General features: G+C 35.3%; 2 protein-coding genes across 4 annotated transcripts; one reads left to right on the top strand and one right to left on the bottom strand.

The window, feature by feature from the left end:
• Positions 1–807: 807 nt before the first annotated feature.
• Rab3 (RAS oncogene family member Rab3) lies at positions 808–18950 on the bottom strand. Of its 3 annotated transcripts, none has more exons than XM_065225871.1 (6): positions 18862–18950; positions 18223–18576; positions 8839–9063; positions 8656–8774; positions 2392–2563; positions 808–2329 (listed from the first exon to the last, which is right to left on the bottom strand). In XM_065225871.1, exons 3-6 carry the CDS (start codon positions 9058–9060, stop codon positions 2183–2185), a joined length of 660 nt encoding a protein of 219 aa, XP_065081943.1. In that variant the 5' UTR covers positions 9061–9063; positions 18223–18576; positions 18862–18950; the 3' UTR covers positions 808–2182. The 3 variants fall into 3 exon arrangements, with proteins under 3 accessions (XP_065081943.1, XP_065081942.1, XP_065081944.1); XM_065225870.1 differs by having other exon boundaries at positions 8839–9060; XM_065225872.1 differs by lacking the exon at positions 18223–18576 and having other exon boundaries at positions 18862–18877.
• On the top strand, positions 13876–15280 carry jhamt (juvenile hormone acid methyltransferase). The gene is made up of 3 exons (XM_065225869.1): positions 13876–14326; positions 14665–14945; positions 15021–15280. The coding sequence occupies exons 1-3, from the start codon at positions 13953–13955 to the stop codon at positions 15200–15202; spliced, it is 837 nt and encodes a 278-aa protein (XP_065081941.1). The 5' UTR covers positions 13876–13952; the 3' UTR covers positions 15203–15280.
• Positions 18951–22555: the final 3605 nt, after the last annotated feature.

Below are 22555 nucleotides of genomic sequence, written 5' to 3'. Positions count from 1 at the left end.
GAATCTGAAACACCGTCTCCGGCTTGATAATATCGTTCCCTTATATATTAGGCTATGTGAGGCTCCCATAGTACAACCTTAATAGATAATAACATGATATTAAATTTTACGGTTCGAAAATTGTAATGTACATTTATGGAAAGTCGGATATTGCTGATCAGGGACAATGATTCATTGAAAAATGTATTTTTTTTTCATTTTGGTAGGGATTTCCGTTATATTTCTCTGTTTATTAGTCTGTATATATAGTTTAATTATTACAACAATAATGATAATTACTTTAATTTTGTTTGTTTTTGTAGTACGTTTATACGTTAATTGTTTTCATTCATTGATTAAGTTATGGGCAAATAAGTAATTAGTGTACATATTAGATTTCAATTTCTCTGTCGGTATGTATCAAAATAAATCGTAGTGTTGAATGAAGGTTTAATATGTTTTATCTGTACAAACTATTATCCATTGTTATTTTGCTTAGATTTTATGTTCCTTTTCAAATAAATGAGAAAAATCCGTTCGTAATCATTTACAATGCTTGTGAGATGAGCAACAATCACAATTACGATCAGTTATTGCAAATCTATTGTAACAAAACGCTTTAAAATAAAGATTCTGTGCGATTTGAACGATACTTATTTCATTTTTTCCTTCAGTATATTTCAAACTATTGTAAATACTGTTATGCAAATAGGCATGCCGTTTTTTGGTTGGAAACCAATATAGTGTAGTTTACCCGCCATGTCATGGGTGAAGGTAAGCACTGACAACAACAGAGATAGTCTCAAAAAACCGATTTTTCCTGATGAAAAAGGGTGGCCAAAGTGAAATCAGTTTATCGGAGAACGTCTCTCAGCTATCGTAGGCACATGCAGATGATTTTTGTTTGTTTGTTTTAAATGTATTCCTTTGATTGAAATTCCATTACATAATGAAAAACATGCATGGGAATGAATGGTGGAGACATTGATAACATCATTCTGTTGATTTACTTCGTTTTTGTTAATACCATTTATCCGTTCTTGTCAAACATAGTCGTTCACAGTAATATTCAAAGCTTCCCGAAAAATGTTCGTTTTGCAGTTATTGGTATGTTTGGTGAATCTGTCGATGTCGTTATGTATTCTTTCATTCCATCACTTATTGAATAGTTTTAAAGTTCCGCTAGTGCACGTTGATTAACGATGCTGAACAAAACTAGACATTGCCTATACCTTTTCTAGGAAGGAAAATTATTTACATCTTATGACGTTTAAGTAGTTATTCATATTTAGCCATGCTAGTTGTTCCGGAAAAGTTCTACTCAACGCGTGATCCATGGTCGTCTTCTGCTTCAGTTCATGTGTATTCTATTTGATGGAATTTATTTCGATTTATTATGTTTTGACCAATTGACTGCGTATTATTGACAAAAATTAGTTTTTAAAATTGTTGCTTTTCAAAAAAACAAAAAAAAAAACATTTCATTTGATGCTCCGAATTCCAATCTAGACTGTTCGTTCATATTTCGTTCAGGAAATTATTGTTTGATTGTATAATATTCCAGTTAGTTTTGGTTATGTGTAATACTGATTATTTATTTGTCAGTAGAAGAGACTGAAATCCAATAGGGCCCAAAATAATATGTTTCGCTCATTCTGTGCACCACCCACGACTTTCACTTAAGTTTATTGTCTACACTAGAACAACATACCTAGATATTCGTATTGTGTCTGTAAATGAGTGCTATTTCGTTCAACAAAATGATCGATCATGGTTTGTTCTTTTCTTTTTTTTTCACTACATGTTCTATTGTATTATTCACTAACTGACAACTTCAGTAGTTCCAATCGTATTTCTAGACATTTTGCTCCAGATGAAAAAAAAAAAAAACGATAATTCCAAATCTTTTAATACGATTTTAAACATTTTTGACCGAATTGAATTTGCCTTTTTTCACAACGAAATTATTATAACCTTACCTAACAAATTTATAGCAACCAAAAGACAATGCCATTATGCTTTACGATATGAACAATTCTTCCAATCTATAATTCTTTCCAATTTTCAATGTACCACGTACATACTTAGTTTTTGTTTTATTCTGCTTGAGTTTCAGCAATCAAGAGTGTGAATATCCTAGTAGCAATGTAATCGTATGCTTTTTTATTCGATTCGGTGTTTGTGGAACGCTACAAAGTGATTTTTAGCAGTTGCAGTTAGCGTTAGGAGGACCCTGTGGCTGATCCGATAGCCGTTGCCCTTTGGGTCCTCCTGCCACGAGAGTTGGATCAGAATCTAAGCTCTCTGACATTTTATCGCAGATAATGTCCACTAGTCTTTCAAATACATTCTGTAAAGTAAAGGATGGGGATTAATTGATCATACTATGCAATACTAACTAAAACTACATACCTTTACATTCACATTCTCTTTTGCAGACGTTTCGAAAAATTCAACTCCCAGCTGATCAGCCAGTTGCTTACCGCGTTCAAAAGATATAACACGTTCATCTTCCATATCGCACTTGTTTCCAACAAGGATCACTTGTGCGTTGTCCCAAGAGTAAGTTTTGATTTGTGTTACCCTGTTAAAAATATAAATGAACAAAATGAATGCTTACGGTTAGCACTATTGTATGAGGAAAAAGTCGGTAAAGACGGGCACAGCAGGAAAGATGGACACTTACTGCTTCAAATCAAAAAATCATTGCATAATAAATTTAGAACTACAGTCTATTCAGATAAACTAAATAAAGAGGTTTGTTTATAATAAAAGTAAGCATTGCTTAATTTATTATTTTTTTTTAATTTAAAGCAGCATGTTTCCATTTTTCCTGCTGTCCTTACCGACTTCCCTTACATTGTTGTCTTTGCGATGATATGAATATAAATGGCGAGAATTAAAAAAAAAACAATATGGTAGAGCGCTACTTCGCCGTAATCGCCCATTTCCGTTCTATCGATCAGAAAAGATCAATAAAATCAATGATTCTACTATGCACAAATCAATAATATGTTTGTTCCGATGCGTTAGTTCATTAGCTACAAGATAAATCCTATTAGAGCGCATTGTATGAATATTTACGCTCATTGTTCTCAAAACAAAAGAAGTGCTCCTAGCGAATCCCTTTTTTCTACTTTTATCCGTAGAACGAAGAAAATATAATGGCGTTTCAATGCGTTTTGACGGAATTGAAACTCGTAGGACGAATTTAGAATCAAAAAGCAGTATTAGATTTTAAAAAATACCTCAAAATTTGTGACTCTTTATCAAATCTAACGGTACGTATGGAAAGCTTAATAGATCCTTGACAGAAATTTTCCATTTTTTGTTCAAACCCGTTCAAAACAGAGAGGTAAAACGCGGGTTGTGCTTAGTAGGACGGAAATTAGATCAACAACCTTATATGAGATGGTGTGCTACGTTGCAAGCGTGACTGCCTCACATCCTAATCAATGGTTCACAATTTCATCAAAGATAGAGTACTGGATGCATATAAGTAGGGAATTTGCTAATTGTTGCACATCTAAGTACATGCTTTTTAATATTTCGCGTATTCACTAGGTTGGTAACGTTTTTGAAGTAGGATTTCCTCAAGAAACATTTGAATGTGATTCATGAAGTATTTCCTTAGTCCATCAGTAATTTATATTCGTTAAATCTTGCCTTATAATAAATCTTTTGATTGTGTTTCAGAGCCCAATTGATGCAATCATCATTTGCTTTGAAAAATTTTTCAATTGATTTATGTTTTAATTTTAGATTTATTCTATTATTGCACACAAAAAATATATGGCTTAATGTATCTTAGAATGCATTCTTTCAGCAAGAAAATCATTCAGTCATTCTGTTGTATATTGTACTTTAGATTTACGCTATAGACTGTTTTATTTATTCCAACATATAAGCCATAAAAACATAAGAGAATCCACGAACCCCTCATTTTATCCATCAAGCTTTCATAGCGAATCAAAACAAACATAGTGAAGTACTGGAATTTATACTAGAATGGGGTACGTTAATCGATTTGCTTGGGACCAATAGGCTAGTTAAGTAGTGAGCCAATTTAAAATCTTTAGTTTCGTATTGATTGTTGGTATTAGTTCGCCTGCGTGAGCTAAGAGTTTCGACAAATTGATTTACAAAAGCAGATATGGTTATTTGAAACTTACGCTGATCTGGCTCTAAACACGGCCACCATGAAGGCAACCCTAGGATGGCCTCCCTGCTTGCATAGATAACCATGGGATCACAACAGGCGACTACATACAATGAGTGGAGATAGCGGCCTGGAAGGAGGGACCCAACAGAATGGAGAAAAACGGAGGAAAAAAAATTAAATGGAAGAAAAAAAAAAAAAAAAAAAAAACAAAAAACAAAATAAAATATGAAGGACGACGGCAAGACGCCAGACACTGCAAACGGAGAAGCGAACGTGTTCGCAAGAAGCGGGATATTGCAGAGATCACCAGTGCTGAACCTGGAGGCCACACTGAGTTCCAGCAGCAGAAGTAAGCCCCAAGGTGAGCAGCAAGGACACCAAGGTGAGCTAGGTCTTGTGCTAAGCCACATGTTCAAACCGAAATCCAGCAGTAGCACACCATAAGAAGGATTGCAGCTTGGGAAGACCAAATTGATGGAGCTCAGGAGGAGGATCAATGAACTTCATGACTTCGTCAAGGATAAGAGCAACGTCCACAAGGCACAGGAGAGGAAGAGGAGTTGAAAAAAGTCAAGAACGACAAGGAAGACAACAAGGAGGAAGGGTGGCGTACCGTCGAGAAGCCGAAAGAGAAGTGGAGAAAACGGAAGGAAACATAAGTAAAGAAGAAAGAAGAACAGAAGAAGGAGAAACCCAGGCCTCGTTGGGAGCGAAGTAAGGGCGATGCTCTGATCGTCGAAGCGAAAGACAAAACGTCGTATGCAGTATTCCTCCGGAAGGTTCTACAGGATCCGGAGTTGAATCAACTAGGAGAGAACGTGGTTAAAACCAGGCGCACCCAGAAAGGTGAGATGCTCTTTGAGCTGATGAAGGATCCTACGGACAAGAGCTCAGCCTTGAAGAAGCTCGTCGAAAAGTCTCTTGGCGAAGGGATGTGCGTAAGAGCTCTATCCCAGGAGACAGTGGTCGAGTGCAGGGATCTGTGCGAGATCACTACAGAAGAGGAGCTGAGAAGTGCGTTGAGAGTGCACTGCAATCTGGGAGACGTCCTGATGTCAATCCGGATGAGAAAGGAGTACGGCGGCATGCAAACGGCGGTGATACGACTTTCGACAGTTGCAGCGAATAAGGTGTTGGAGACGGACAAGGTCAAGATTGGGTGATCAGTGTGCTCGCTGAAAGCCACTACTCGGTTTACCAAGCAACTGGAGCGATGCTTCAAGTGCATGGGTTTCGGTCACCAGGCGAGAAAGATCTGATCTATGCAGGAGAAAGGTCATATTGCAAGAGGCTGCACGAAGTAACCGAGGTGTATGCTCTGCAAAAAGAGGACGGAAACGATCATACGACGGGAGGCCTCAAATGCCTAGCATACAAAAAGACGATGGCAGGCCAACAGTAATGGAGGTAACTCAAATAAACCTCAATCATTGCGACACTGTTCAGCAACTGTTGTGGTGGTCGACAACAGAAACAAAGTGCGACATTGCGTTCGTTCCCGATAATGGTAGCTGCTCAGTGCTTGGTATCAATATTCGGCAACTGTATTAGTGAAACCAGTTTTCCCATTACGAAACGCCTCGTTTTCTGATGTCAAAATTACACATTTTCATGCACAAAACGCGCGGAATTTTTAGCTTATTCGATAGATAATTAAAAAAAGCGAAAATTGATTGGAAGAATTTTTTGGTAGAATTTTTGCAATCGCATATTTTGCTTTTTCTAGCGTTCTGGAGAAAACCTTACGAAACGTTTCTGGTTAATTGTCAAGGTCATGTGGTCATTGCGAGAATTTTTATGTACCACTTCAACACTTGACGCATTTGACCACAAACGTTTTGTTGCTGGGTACATTATCAAATAGCAATGTGGGTGATGTGGCTGGCAGCAAGGTGAGCAAACGTTAAATGAAAATTAACTCTTAAACAACAATAATTTATGGTGGTCCTGAAAAGAATCGTTTTGTCGTGATGGTTGAGTAGTGCTGAGCTATTAGGGTGTGCAACACGGATGAGGCTGACGAGCTGTATGTTGTTTGGAACAAGGGTGACGCGCTTGGCTTAGATGGCCCACAGCGGCTTGCGACGAGCAAGTGAATCCGATCAGATCGATCTTTTTCATCCCAATTTCCGATTTTTCGGATCGATTTTTTGCTCCCGACTTGTCAAAAAAAATAGGTGTAAATTTTTTTTAAGTGTATTTACATCGAAAAAAATGATTTACTCTCACCCCAGACTGCGTGGTAAATGTAACGAACATAACGTCAACATCAGCATCGTTCCCTATGTTATTAGCTAGATTACTCAATGCTTTTTGTAGTAATATTTCACATTACGTTTAATTTCGATTAGTACAGTACTCTTTGCAATATTCCTCAAATACTTCTTTTGATATACAATCATTCATATAACAATTATTTTTGTTATATCATTGAAAACGACATTATTTAATTAATATTATAAAGGAAAGAAATTTTTGGGGTACTAACGTAAACAAGCGTATAAAAAATATCAAAAGATCGAACTACCAAAGAAAAAATGTTAAATTTAGCAGATTCGTAAAAAAATTTATAATCGATAAGCTTGTTATGAATTAAAATCCATCCGCTATTGAAAGAGTTATATGTGGTCAAAACCTGACCACTTTTCGTAATGCGGTTAGCTTTCGTTTTTTTTTGTTAAATTGCACCTCCAATATGTTGCCGAAAAACGTAACCTTACTTTAAAAAACCCACTTTTCAATCAAGTTACCGGGAACTATGCCAGGAGTCACTTAGTGAGAAAAAAAATCTGATAATTTATATCAAGCGAATACCGATAAAACTTTCAAATCAACGGATCGCGAAACAAGACGACCGTACTTCTTGCTAGGACGCAGTGGGGTGAAAAAATGTTTTTTTGTTTACTTATTTCACCGCCAAATTTTTATTTTGTTAGCTCAGCCGCAGCACAAATATCGGAAATCAGTTCCCTGAAAATGCTACTTCATGTATGCTGCAGTGCAGCAAACGTGGAGTAACAATTTTAATGTTGCACGTGTCGTAGAAGCTTATATTTGTGCACTTAATGTTTTGAGGTGGTTCCGAGCATAATACGCTGTACAGACTGGAGAGTTATAACATGTTATAACGGTTGTCAAATAATTGCAACACAGAAACCACCATCAAGATAGCGCTATAACATGTTATAACTCTGTAGTCTGAACGTACTATAAGGATGTCAGAGCGAATCACCTTAAAGATAAAATGATCAGGTCTTTAGCATACTTACAGATTTGATAGTTTTGAACAAGTTTCAAGAATATACCAACATTCTATATTAAAGTCATTGGATGTAAAAGATCATTTAAAAAAAAAAAAACTAGAAATCTTTAAAATTCAATATCTCCTAAGCAAAACATAGAGTTTTTTTTTCACGTTAAGTGATTTTTATATAAAAAGACTGCTGAATACTTTGACGTCATTTAAATAAAAAAGTGGGGGTCTTTAAAGATATTTGCTGTTAAAGTTTTCAAAAGAAAAAAAAAAACACAGGGTTGGCAACTTTGTAAAAAAGTTACGATCACAAAATGTGATTTTACGTTTGAAATGCTTCAAAAGGGGTAGCCAATGGCGGTTGTATCTTTATAGGCTTAAAAGGGGGCAGTCCCTAGAGCCGCGGTGTTGGTCGATTGGTGCAAAGCTGTGGTATTTTTAGTTTTGGTCTAAAATAAGTAGACCTACTAATTTTGGTTTAAATCGAAGAGGATCGGTGTATTTGCCCGGTCACTTGAGCTGGAATGATCCATATACATCCTAGAATTGAGAAGAAACTGCGCTATTTTCATTAATTTTGCAGTAACAGTTAATGTTTATAGGAAATTTCAAAATCTGTGAAGATGTTACATGTAATAAGACCTTAAGTTTGAAGAAAGTTGCAAATGGGGTTAAAATAATATCAAAAATAAAATTTATATTATTTATTTCTGATTGAAATCTTGTACAAAGTTGTCGGTCCGTCGATGTCAGCTGGAGGAAGGGGTTGTTGTTCCATTTGTTTGAAGCAACTTTGCTCATGAATAATATGGTCTATCTTTAATGGAAAACCCTTAACATACTTTTTGTTTGTTTTACTTTTCACATATTTCATATTTCATTTATTTTATCATGAATGATGCATTCCAGGCCCATTCAGAACTTTCTATGTCAGGCAATTTGCTGAAGATTGGTATCTCTTTTTGTGAGAAAGCAATAAAAGATGCGAAAATGCTAAATAAATGCAATGCTTAAATACTAGGCATAAAATTCCCAAAAAACTGTTTATGTAGTTTATGAATAGATCATCAGTCGTTTGATACTGTGTAAATTTGTACCTCAATATGTCTGAGTTTGCATTTAGATTTATGTAATTATCAGAAATTCAAAAAGAATAAATGCGATTTATCCCTACTCGTAATAAAATTGATAATAGAACTTCAATCTGATCATGTTGTTCCTTTTTAAAGCTGTACGAACATAGTCCAGTAGTATATCTTACCAATCTTGAACGGAATTGAAGCTTTCTTCATTTGTAATATCATACATCAGGATAAATCCCATCGCACCTCGGTAGTAAGCAGTGGTTATTGTGCGGTACCTCTCCTGTCCAGCAGTGTCCTACATTTGGGAGATGATAAATATTTTTGTAACAAATTACCAGAAAATTATGCATTTGACTTACCCAAATTTGTAGCTTAACACGTTTTTCATGTCGAAAGACCGTTTTCACCTTGAAATCAATCCCAACCGTGGAAACGAAGGCAGACGTAAACGAATCATCAGCATATCGGAATAGGAAACTCGTCTTTCCCACACTGGAATTACCAATGATGAGAAGCTTGAACATATAGTCAAAGTTCTGATCGGAAGCATCTTTTTGCCACTTTGGATCTCCGGCGGCCATCTGCTATTTCAGAAAAAAAAATCATTAATTAAAAACGGCATTATTTAAAAGTCACAATCACACATTATTGTTCAAACAATATAGAAGAAAATTCACTGGCATCCAATCACTCAATGTTAGGTAAAAATTATTTCTCAAACGTTTAGAAAAATGGCCACAGTTGTTGATCACAATGTACGATAACGTCGCTCGAAGGTTTTCCCGTATTGATAATAGAGCCAGCAATTTAGAATGAAAACCACAGTAAACCAATGCAACGTGCGAAATGAGCTCTTTGACTTGCTATCCACTACTCACCACTGCATAGTCAATGCAATGTAAGCAAGGTGTTCATATGTGTAGCGGAGGTGTTATCGCCATGTTTTCTTTTGTCGCACGAAACAAATTACCATTTGGAAAATGCAGGTCTAGAGTTAAAAACCGGTAGCAAAATTAATGTGCAGTTTTGAAGTTCATATAGGGGAAATGGCTCAAATGTTGGTTTTTGGATCTAAGATTGGACCCATCGCTAAAAATCTGCTATTTATCAATTTTATCTAGATGAACGCGTCATTGGGACGGCAGCAATGGATATTTTTGGTCGCTATTGAAAATTTAGTCGATTGCTGAATTTATGTATGGGCCCAAATTAGGAGCATTTAAGCCGACATTACATCTATTTCCCCTATTTCGTAAAAATTATGATTTTTTTTGAATAGTAGTCATTTCAGTAGTGGTCTTCTGACTCCAGTAAGTCACAACATAGCATAGCGGAGGTGGTGGGTTGGATCTCGTTTAAGGAATGTCGCGACTTTGAGCATACAAAATCTGCCAATCTTTCTAAAAGCTACAATTTAGTACCAACTATTCAAGATACATGGGTGATATCTGTTATTTGCAGCTAGTTTTCGATATTGTGAATTTATTGGTGATCATTAGGAGGAATCTCAAAATTTTAATTTTTTGTCAAATGGTTATCTGTACGAACAAATTAAAGCCTTTTTGAGATTTGAACTACATTCCGATACGATTGATATTACATCCAAGAGCGAAGTCTGGTTTTTCGTCCGATCAATTTTGCACGAAAGTGAATGTCTTTTTCAACATACGTTTGCTAAAATAAAGTACATAATTATTTGAAACAGTAATTTTTGACAGCTGATTTCATGCAGAGCTCGTTTATGAGCCCTGGGATCAAATGGGTGAAATGTTTTGAAAGTAAAACCATTTTTCTCAACTTTCAAGCATTGGAAAACTATTTTTGTTTGTTTATTTGAACATTGCGATCACTATTTTATGGCAGTATAAGTTTTTGAAAGCTAAGAATTAGGGTACATGACCCTGACCTGGGTCTAATAAGTAGCCATCAATTATAATTTAAATCATATCACAACAAACAATTGGTCAGCGTTAAGTCTAAGTCTAAGGGGACTAAGCAGGAAAATTTAAATATAGAGATAATGATAGCATTAGATCAAACATTTCTTCAGCTACATTTCACTTTTGTAAGATTTCGTAAATGTTACTCACAGCAAGGCAAAACAGCCAAACACGTTGTCCCATTACATAAGACACAATGCTACTCAGCAAACTTTAAATTTGGTTTTCTCTTAATACAAATAATCACTTAGTCCGGTCTGACTTAACACCGACCAAGCAATTCCACTGTCAACATACGAACTAATAAAAGCTTTCAAATCCGGAACTGGTGAAGGGTCTTTTGTTTTTTTTTAAACTTCATTAGAGTGATTTTTAGCCGTTGGCTAGTTCATCTCTAAAGGGTCGAAGGGTCGACTGAATCGTTTAATATTGAATTGAAATGGATATGCAGTCTTTAATAATTCTAAACGAGGTTTTATTTACCCGACGTTTCGATACGGAGATTGTGTTTTCTACAGTTCGGGTTGTAAAAACTTAGGATTATTAAAGACTTTGTAGCCGTTTCAATATACCCATGCTCTATAAACAGTTACTAAAATTTCAATTTTCAACTTGATTTCTTCTCTCTCTATCTTTCTCTCTCTCTCTATCACCGTGCAGCAGCAGTATTATTAATATCTACCTAATGTATCGCTCAATGATGATTACAATTTTTAACTAAATGGTTTTTTTTAATCTTATTTTCTAAAGAATTTTAATCGGATTAAGGTCATTCAAAATCAAGGATATAACAAAATCTTAAAGCTTGAAATGTTTGTCGTTGTGCTTAATGACATCCATCCTAGTGATATTTGGCGTGTTCCATCGCATAATAAAACAAATGTTCTATTGGTTTTTAATCAAATTTGGAATAAATAACTGCATGAATTGATTCTTTCCTACCATTGGCAAAATAGATGTTGAAATTGGACTGGTTATTACCGTAAACTACAAAACTGCCTGAATTGTATATTCTCGATGTCAAGTAAATTTAAAAACTTGTCTAAGTTTTAGTTAAGGGCCGTAAATAGAAGCATAGGCCAAAATTACATCTCGTTTCCCTATATTTTTTTTGAAAATTTGTGAAAATTCTATCCAATTTGGGTGTTGATTCTTGAATTGAAAGTTATTGATTTCTTCAAAACGGCGATCGTTTCATGGTTGTTTTTTTTTATATAAATATTTTATCAATGGCGGTAAAGAATTTGCAATTTGTAAGAATATTCAGACATAGTTTTGTTAAAACTTTTGATAAAGTTAAGATAAAATAAAATTGTTATTACAAAATTGCTACCTGAGTAATAAAAAAAAAAGTTCTATTTTAACTTTAAAACTTCTATTTTAAATTTAAATTGTATGTGGTATTAATTTATTGTTTAGCTTGCCATGTTTTACAGAAGACTGAAAGTTTTGGTGAGGAAATTCTGAAAACATTATCAAACAACAACATCTACACACAGCAAAAAATAAATTTTATTATTACATCCAAGAGAATGCACTTTAATCACGTCGAAAATTTCATTTGATTTTTATGGTCACAAAAATAAACAAATTCAGTAAAAGCAGCGTAATTCAGTTTATGCTCTGTATTAATGATAATTTTGTCCTTTTTTGCAAGTAATATTACACCATATTTGCATCCACCTTGATGTGATATTAAAATTATTTTTTTGCTGTGTTGAATTTTTAATAACTATGAGAGTGGTTGGTAGGTTGTCTATATTAAGAAAATGTTCAGCCACACTATGAGAGTAAATTTTTTTTATTTGTTTTATTCGTTTTCTTCCATTCCTTATGGTGATACGATACAGCGTCCACAAATCACCGATAGGATGACTGACTTGCATTGCACTGCCAGGGAGTATGGATGCGAGACAAACGGTCGAAAGACAAAAATTTGAATGACAAAAGGTCTAACGACAAACGTTCGATGGTACGTTTGGTTTGCTTTCGTTCAATGAGGGTCGTTTAAATCGGTTTACAAGTTTATTACAAATTCTATAGTTTTTATTTCCGTAGTTGCACTGACACTGAAATTCTCGTTCTTTCATATAACCATTTGATGATAAGTATTTAGTATTCAACGTAACGTCGTTTTAAGTCTGTCAAGTATTCTTTCTCCTATTTGTCATCTGGGCAAGTGGGCTTCACAACAAATTGTATCACCATACGCCTTTTTGTCTCACTTTGAATCATTCCGCGATTTTGTCCAACCCCTTCTTATTATTTGACCTTTTGTACTCCTTCTCATCATGTAACCTTTTGTCTCTCTTTGATTAATTCGACCTTTTGATCATTTGACCTTTTGTCCCTCTTCTCATCATTCGACTTTTTGTCCATGCGACCTTTTATACCATCGTCTTTTTGTCCCTTTGACCAGGTGTCATTCGATGTTTTGTCATTTGACATTTTGTCATTCGACATTTTGTCAATCGAACTTTTGTCTTTCAACCTTATGTCATACAATCCAATCTAGGGAGTATACCTCGGAGACTATTGCGATTTCAAACATACAATTTGGTTCTCCATATTTCCTGCGTCGTAGCAAACATTAGGAAGCAGTTTGTATCTTTTCTGGAAGCTGATATTTATACTCCAGAAAATACGAAGTGGCACCAGAGCAAATGGAAGCCGTATCAGCTTAAATCAAAACAAACGGTTCAACATGTAAATATCGAACAGATTTACATTTAACAAGACGAACAGTACCTGTACCCCTTCCCTTCTCAGTAGACACGAGTAGACATTTCCGAAACCCCTCTCCCATTCACTGTCTATGTAGTTTATGCACTGCCTCTGAGCAGCAAAAGAAGGTCGAGTGGTGAATGAGACCATACGGTACGGGTTGATCTATTAGATCAAATAACTGAAATCGATTATGATTTGGAGATCCTTAAAAATCGATTGAGATGCATTGCAAAAACAACTCTGTTTTAGATAATATGTCATGTTTTTCAGTAATTGATATGACTTCTTTTGGGTAAAAACCATAATACTGCAACAAATGCTGGGGTATATCACTTATTCATGTTAATTAACAAATACAGTATGTTATTTGATATATGTTAACGTACATTATCTAGTGCCCAATTAATGTGCTCTTGATTGTCTAAAGCTTTGAAAGCTGAAATTAGGTTAACAAATATTGTTTACCTTTGAACTCTCAAAACCGGATGTTACAACCACCGACACAAAAGCAATTTTAAGAAGGAAAACATCGATAGGCATCACATTGAAATGTATCTTTTTCATCTCACTGTGACTCCCGTGAAAGCCATTTGAAAAGGTTTGAAGAAGTGGACGACAGCATTGTAACGTTATTATTCAACATCTCAACGCTCTGGGCTTGATGGATCATTAGAATGCGGCCAAAGCTTATAAAGGCAAGCACGGAACGGGTGTCTTAGGTCAGAAACCTCAGGTTGTTCTGGTTTGGCACATCGTGCCACTGACGTTGGTGAAAGTGTTTCCATAAGAATCAGAGTGAAAGTGAAATGAACAAACCAAATCTTTATCACCGAGCTAACGGTGTTCAACGAAGAGATGCGAAGGAAATTCTCATCGAACATGGTCATCTTCTTCGGTGGAAAGAAAACAACAAAGATTCACTGTTGGACATTGGCTGTGGCAGTGGTGATGTGTTGATTGATTTCGTCGTTCCAATGATGCCACAGAAGTATGCACGCATTCTCGCAACAGATATCTCAGAACAGATGGTTCGATTTGCTAGAACAGTACATTCCGGCAGGAAGAATATATATTTTGATACTTTGGATATTGGAGGAGACGTATCACGATTTGTGAAAAAGTGGGGATGTTTCGATCACATAACTTCTTTCTATTGCCTGCATTGGGTTAGGTACCAAAGGTTAGTCAAAGTTATGACACGGTATTCATTATCACAATTATTTCCAATAACATCTTAACGATTATCTGCTATGAAAATAAACAGCAAGTGCCATGTATGCATGTTTTTTTTTTAAATATTCAATCATGAATGCATAACATTTTTGGTTGAAACTTGTTAGTTCATATAGCATTTCTTACACATTATGGTATGGAGTATTAATCTATGTAATATTAAAACTAACAGCGTAATATATGTATTATTTTTTTTTTAAACTGCCTATCAACTAATTTGTTCTACCGTTCAATAAGAAATTAAAATTAACGAAGTAAATGTAACGAAGATTGATTTCATTACAGTTCTGCTTTTTCCAACATTTATAATCTGCTTAACCCGGATGGTGATTGCCTGTTGGTATTTCTAGCGAGAAACCCAATTTTTGACATTTATGATCAGCTATCACGTTCAACCAAGTGGAGTAAGTATATGACAGACGTGGATAAGTATATTTCACCCTACCAGTACTGTGAAAACCCAGCCGGCGAAATCGAAGAAATTCTGTCCTCTGTTGGATTTGCCAAGTACAAAATCCATATATCCGACAAAAACTATGTGTACGAAGGAATCGACAACTTGAAAAGTGAGTCACGATTAATACGGAACGTTTCACAATTGAAAGTGCGAGCTGACTACAATGGTTTTTCTATCTTTGCAGAGGCTGTCCAAGCTGTCAATCCGTTCAGTGAACGGATGCCATTGAACTTGCAAGAGAGTTTTCTAAACGATTACATAAGCGTTGTTCGTAAAATGTCTTTGAGCGAGAACTGCAGTGGCGTTGAAAATGATTACAAATTTATTACTCCCTACAAGTTAGTGGTGGTCTATGCGGTGAAATAGGAAAACTGTAAAAATCTTCTTTGAGTGTTACTGTAAGTGCTATTTTGGTTTGCTATTTTTTTAAATCGATAAATTCAATCAAAATTTGGAATCTATGAAAACAGGGCTCAGGAATTTCAATATAAAATACTATTATAAATGAAATACAGAATTGCTTTAATTTTAATCAAATACGATGTTTGTTTTCTGTTTATAATGTCCTTTTCTTGGAGGGCAGGGTTTCGTCTAACGGTTCAATGGAATGTTATCTGTGAGTAGAAAATGTTAGATAAACTTATTTATTTTCATTTTTTTTTATCTCATACACAACAAAAACTGGTCAGAAAAATCAACCATATTAATATTAAAGTCTAGGAACTCAGCCTTAAAAAAAAACTGAACAGTAACCTGTTCCAAACCCACGGTTAGAACATCCCCAAATACCATCCATTGGTCGTAGGAATTAAGGAGATTGTTTTTTTTTTTTTTTTTCTTTTGTTTTGTTTTTTTCCGTCGATCTTGTTTTCCGTGCTGAGCACCAATGATACCGACGTGCCAGGAAGGCAGCTCCCACACCTGGACCCTACCTATCGACCCATCAACTCATGAACCGGGGACCAACGGCTTTACTTCCCATCCGAAGGAAGGCGTGATCAGAGATGTTATGCCTCAGAACATCCCGGCGGCGCCGACTGGGATTGAACCCAGGCCTGCTGGGGTGAGAGGTAATCACGCTTACCACTACACCACCGGCGTCGTTCCCTAAGATTGTTCTCGGTGGTTGAGTGGTAACCCGAGCAAAGTCTGCGATCAAATTGAAAACTAAATTTGATATTGTGATTTCGCTGCTAATGATTAAACAGGTTGCTGTCGTTTTGGTCGTTTTAACGGTTATAATATCAAAATTGAGAGCAAAAAAATCTTCCTGTGACATCACATTGAAAACTATTTCTGCTATCAGTGAGAGCAAACTGAAAACTCAATTTAATGTCCATTTTTCCTGTTGTTAACAAAACAAGTATTCAATTTGATGTTATGCTAAGGAAATGAAAACAAACCTGCAACAACATATTTCTGAAGAGCAAATGTACAGTAAAATGAAAACAACATTTTACAACAAAGTATGATTTCAGTTTGATGTTGATTTCAAAACTTGATTTCGATTTGCTGATATTTTGATGCTGGACTTTGCTCGGGAAGCGTGGCTTTTTCTCTCTCAGCGATTTTGAGTTCAATCCCAGGCGAAGTCGTTGGGATTTTATGAGGAAAAACATCTCTGGTCACGTCTTCTTGCGGAGGGGAAGTAAAGCCGTTGGTCCCGGCCTTTGTACTGATGGTTTCAGTATTTAAAGTCTGGGTTGAGTCGCCTTCCTGGCGTCGGTGATTACCACTTACGTGGTTGAACAGATGTTGACGGAAAATGAGTAAGGAAAAATGTGCCTGGTTTCTAAACAGAGGGGGCAATAAATCTACGATATTTCTTCACGGCTCTAATTCTTAATTTAAGCTAATCCCAGGATAAGATTTTTTGATGTTTCAATTCTGATTCCTCTAACAAAAAAATATCCCACAGTGTAAATTGTCCTACATTCTAAGCGTCAGAGTCCAGGTAAGAGTCAGAATCAGGTAAAATATTATTCAAGAGTAACAAAGTCTCTAGCATTTGATTTCTATTAAGTTCGTAATCTTCATTATTCTTTTAAAAATCCGAACTGTGGATAAATGATAAAATTGTGGATATTTTTGTTTGTGGCAGAACCGCTCACATTTATTCATCCCGTTGTTACTTATCAATGTTAATTTCTTTGTCCACCATATTTAATATTTGAATAGTATAATACCTTGTCATTGTACTTAAAAGACAAAAAAAAAAGAGAAACATCATTCAGATTTTGTAAAATAGTGTTGAAAAACAAATTGGTTACAAATCAAAGCACAAAGCACATGCAAAGACAGTCAATTCCATTAAACATTTCATTTAAAATGTTCAAATTAGCATCCTTTTTTCACTTTTATGATGAAATATTGATTTATTGTTTTGTTTTGAGTTGTGATCAACGTGCAAAAAATCTCTTGACGGTTTTAATTTTAAATTATCAGGTATATTCTTGATAAACTATGATCAGTAAACACAACATTTGTTAGAAGGGTCTTGAAATAATTGTTATGATATAATTTACTTGTATAGTATTGGCAAAGTTTTTAACTATTTTGCTATCCTGCGGAATATACTTTGGTGCCATATTTAAAACTGTTAGTCAAATCATGACAGTAGACAATTTAGTTTAGTTGACTGCCGACCATGTCTCTAAAATTGGTGCACACAGAGCAAACGTGGTAGCGACGGAATTAACATATATGATAATATACATTATTATGTATGGCGAGCCATAAAACCCGAATCCTATTTGCAGTGGTTTTTGTAGAATCGTAATTTTTTTTTTCATTGTTTCCTATCTAGTGTAAAGGCAGCTCTTATGCAACTTTTTCTTAGAACGAACATGTTGATTAAGTTTACCATTTGAGCAGTAGTTCAATAGTTAATGTTAACACTTATTGCCTTGATTTCACTGCATTAATTTACTTGCATCTTCTGATGTTTGCTGCAAGTTAGGCAGCTTCCAAATTTAGAGTTTTCAATTTGGAAAATCACTTAATCGGAACTGAAACTAATGCACCCGTACTTCCCCACAAGTTGCAAGCTGTGCCTTGTTTATTCTGCGTCACATAATTGAGATACGTGTCGTGTATAATATACTGGTATTATCGATTTTTGTGCCTAGCATCGTTTTCTTTACTCTCGAAGATATGAAATGTATCGAGCACAAATCATCGTCACTTCACAAGCAGCTCAATTAACTTGTGCATATTCAGGAAAATTCCAAGAAGTGATCAATAGGATGCTCATCAAGCTGTGCAAAGTGTTCCAATTTGCTCGACCCTCTGCCTAAGCTTGATAAAATGGCTTGTTCTCGTGGAAAATATAATGCGTCCCTGCCAGTGTTTAAAGCTTTTATCCAAATATATTTGATTTTACTTACATTAGGGTGAATTGTCTATGTCCTGATAGCGATCTCGAAACTATTGGCAGCAAATTGGAGCTATAAATTCGACTTTAATTGATTTTTACAATGCACTTTCTTCTCCTTAAAAGTTCTTCGATTTATTGTAATGAAGAGTAATTCCACCAACTCACAATAGGGATTCAATTTTCACCCACTCGTCACAATCAATTTCAATTCAAGTACACCAATTATTGAACAACACTGTAAACCTCTGACACTTGTTACTAAATTTGCACAACACTGGGATCACATTTAATTATATTTTTGAAAAATTCCTTTGCTGAAATGGACACGAGCTGTGACGAATGGTTAGAGCTCTTATCGAAGAACCTATAAGAAAATGCAAAAGCTCTGTTCATTCATGTTTCCATTTGTGCGGGGGAGAGTTAAGCAGCATGTGGATGTGAGCAAGGAGAGAGTTACAATGTTCGAAAGCAAAGAAGAATAAGTTGTATAACATGGCGAAAATAAAGATAGGCAACTGTCAAACTTTTATAGCTAAAAAACGTTACTTTGTTCTACTATGTCTACAACAAGACAAGTTTCAATGAATGACATCCAAGCAGAATAAATTCATATTTTTATCTCCATTAGTTGCAAATACATTGTTTTTACCTTTTTAACAGAAAATATCACGATCTATTCAGAAACACTTTCCCTGTACCTTTCATGTGACATTACTTGTCTTTAGCACGAAATCCATTTATTGATCACATACAAGTAAAGTTCGAAAATTTTTACTCATGCGCATTACACTCGATTCGTGGAAATGTGTTGATAAGGATGTACCATATAATTTTCCGCGGGGTTGTGGCATTATTAGGGACACAAACCATTTGGAAAAAAGTTCATCCTCAACCTGTGTCACCTATTCAATGATGCCCTAGAATTAAATGGCTACTCAAAGATCGATTATTCACGCTAGCCAAACTGTAAATAAATCTAAGGGATAATGACATCTCGAGTAAAGTTTTATACCAAATTGATAATAAGTTCTGATAGCCGGTTATCAAGGTTTGGTAACTGAATATGTTATCATTGTGGTTGAATAAACAGTTAACATAACACAAAATGAAAATCAATTCATATTTGATTATTTTGTGCTCTCTTAAGTTTAAGTCTATAATATACTTATTCCCTAACACATCTGTCTTTCCGGCTGGGCTAAGGTAGCCTAAAGCCAGGGCACTCAGTTTGCGGAGCCCGAGACATTCATCATAACATTCTCAGAAACAAGTATCAATCGTTGACTAGATATATTTCTCCTTGTGTGGATCACTGAAGTTATAAATTTTGAAACAACAAATCATACAAGGAAACAGCAAAAATAAAGGTACACCAGAGCAAGTGGGAATACGGAGTAAATGGGAACGGTCGTACATTAATAGTACACGAGTCCCAGCAGCCACGGTATTTTGCAGCAAGTGAGACATATCAACGGATGAGTTTGGTAAAGGGGATGATCAACCCGATTCGTACCTTCCTCAAAATTGTCCTTGCTCGCTTTCTACTCTATAAAAATAATTTTCACACTGCCGTACTCTAACGGAACTATCAACTCTATACTTTCATCTCCTCATCTATCGTATAAAAATGACCAATGAAATTAGCGTCTTAACTAACACACTGAGAAATACCTAATTTTACACGTGACGGAATCCATCTTTGATGCAAAGGCTGAGACGTATACAAAAAAGACATGTAAAATTAAGTGCACCGAGCCTGAAAAATTCGAAAGTACGTTTGATTGAGCTGAATTTCGCGTCTATTATGGTTAAATTTTTTGTCAAAATTGACGCTCGTATATGTCAGTCTCAGAGCACCTAAATTTTCATCAATTTTTCTAAGTGTGAAGTTTTGAGGTTCTAAACCCATATGTTTTGAAGATTTTGTAGCTTAAACAACATATCAGTGCCAACATTTCAAAGGGGCGTAATTGCATTTGTAAACAATGGCTTTAGCCGTCGATTTCCCGCGAATAAAAGCTCACTCATGAAAAATAATGACAGCAGAAGGTAGAGGAATGTTTTCTCTACCAGCTCGCATTGTAATTTTGTAGAGGTATAATTTCATTCGCGAGAAATTGACGGCTAAAGTTCATTCGCGAGAAATTGACGGCTAAAGTCATTGTTTACAAAAGCAATTACGCCCCTTTGAAATGTTGGCACTGATATATCTCTGAAACAGATTGTAAGTATAAATTGTTGAATTCAAATTTAAATTAAAGATATCGAAATTTAATCAATGATCATAATTTTAAGATTATGATAATATTGCAGATCTTTTCAAAACTGTAATTTCATAAAAATTCAAGTACACGAATATTAATTTTTTTTAATAATTATACTATAAATATGCCTGAAAATATTCGACCAAATCTTTTTCAATATAAACAAATATCGAATAACGAAAAGTTTGGAGCTCATAGACCAGCTTTGAATCTCCAGAACATCAACATAGAATCGTTATGAAAGATCTTGGGAAATTTACCTAGATTATCGTACTAGCTAACAACTAAGATCACGACGTTTTAAGCTAGTTACTTGTCGAAGATCTTTCTATTGGGCTATTTTTTTTTTATTTGAAAAAGAGGTAGTTGAGGAGGTTGAACTCATTCGGTGTCAATTTATTATTCACTCGTACTTTATAAGGATAAGAGCTTATTCGGTGTTTTTTTTCTCTAATTTTATCAAAAACCACACACACAATAGAACGGAAATTTTATTTAATGTTCTGAACATCCACTCAATCCTGGAGTGTTATTTCTCGACAAAAATAGCAAAATCACCAGTCTTCCTTATAGAAAATGTAAAAACATGTCCTTAATAATTAAACTCATCATTAATTAATTTCCATTCATTTCTATTAGCTGGAGCCATTATTTCTATTAGCTGGAGTATTTTTGAATTCTTTCTGGTCAACCTGCAGTCTTGAAAGAATTATTTAAGGGACTTAATTTGTGTTTCCTTACATTTGAAGATCTTCAGAACCTGAATAACTAGAAGTCATGATAAAATATCCAAAGAAATTTACTCATATCTTCGTCTATCTGGAGATCTTTTGAATATTACTGCAAAACTCGCTAAAGTTTTACAAAAATTTCCAAATTCCATATATTTTTTCAACACTCTTAATTCTACAATTACTTCTGGAAAAAACCCCATCATACATTTCCATCTACAAATATTCTTGAACATCTGGAAAGTTCTTTGAAATTTAAGGAAGATACAAAAACTTCCAAAAAGTTCATTGGGTTTTTTTGAAGAAAACTGCAATGAAGTTCTTAAACTGAAGCGAGGATCCTTGAAGATCTTCTAACTTTGCTGAACTATTTTTAGATCTTCAACAAAATTCCCTGTACTTATGTGAAGTTTTATGAAGCACTTAAAATACTTTGAAATTTCTAAAACTTCTATAAAGTTTACTGTATTACTACGTTTCTCATTGATTTTCCGCGAAGTTCCGCGAATGGAATTTCTTAAACTTGTACGTAGTACCCTGATATATTACAAGCTCATGAGGCTTCAAAAAAAAAAGTTTCTTGAAATCATATGAAGATCCTCGAACAACAATGAGGTTACCTGAAATTAAATAATGTTTAACTTCTACGAAGATCCGAAAACTTAAAATGATTTCTCTCTTCTACGCAGTTTCTGAATGAGCTCCTCTCGTTCTACGTTTTTTTTCTGAAGCTCTACTTGGAAGTCCTTAAAGTTTTGCAAAGTTCCCAGATGTATAAGAAAAATCTCTGAACTCTTGGCCAATTTGTAGAGCCTGCAGATGTCTTATTAGGCTATCGATTAAATGTCGATATAAAGGGTGATACGGTCAAAATTTGGTCAAGGGAAAACGCGTGTAAATCGGTGAAATCGTTTATTTAAAAAATCAAATTAAATTTCTTTTTCAAGTTCAATTAGTATAAAATTCAGGAAAAATATTCAGTTAGGCTTCCGCTTTTCCAAATCCGAATTGCCGGGCCTTACGCTTGACCCCTGCCATCAGATTTTGTACAGCCACCTTGTCCACCTTCTTCGCCGCAGAAAGCCAGTTTGCCTTGAACTGCTGCTCGCCCTTAGCAGTTTTTTTGGTCTTCTTTAGGTTCCGCTTGACAATAGCCCAGTATTTCTCAATTGGGCGGAGCCCTGGCGTGTTGGGAGGGTTCTTGTCCTTGGGAACCACCTGCACGTTGTTGGCGGCGTACCACTCCATGGCCTTTTTACCGTAATGGCAAGATGCCAAATCCGGCCAAAACAGTACGGAACAACCGTGTTTCTTCAGGAAAGACAGCAGACGTTTATTCAAACACTCT

Source organism: Ochlerotatus camptorhynchus, unplaced genomic scaffold (assembly GCF_037179485.1).
Source record: "Ochlerotatus camptorhynchus isolate MF236.1 unplaced genomic scaffold, CSIRO-AGI_Acam_v1.1 ptg000240l, whole genome shotgun sequence".
NCBI lineage: Eukaryota > Metazoa > Arthropoda > Insecta > Diptera > Culicidae > Ochlerotatus > Ochlerotatus camptorhynchus.
This window is presented reverse-complemented; position numbering and strand designations above follow the sequence as displayed.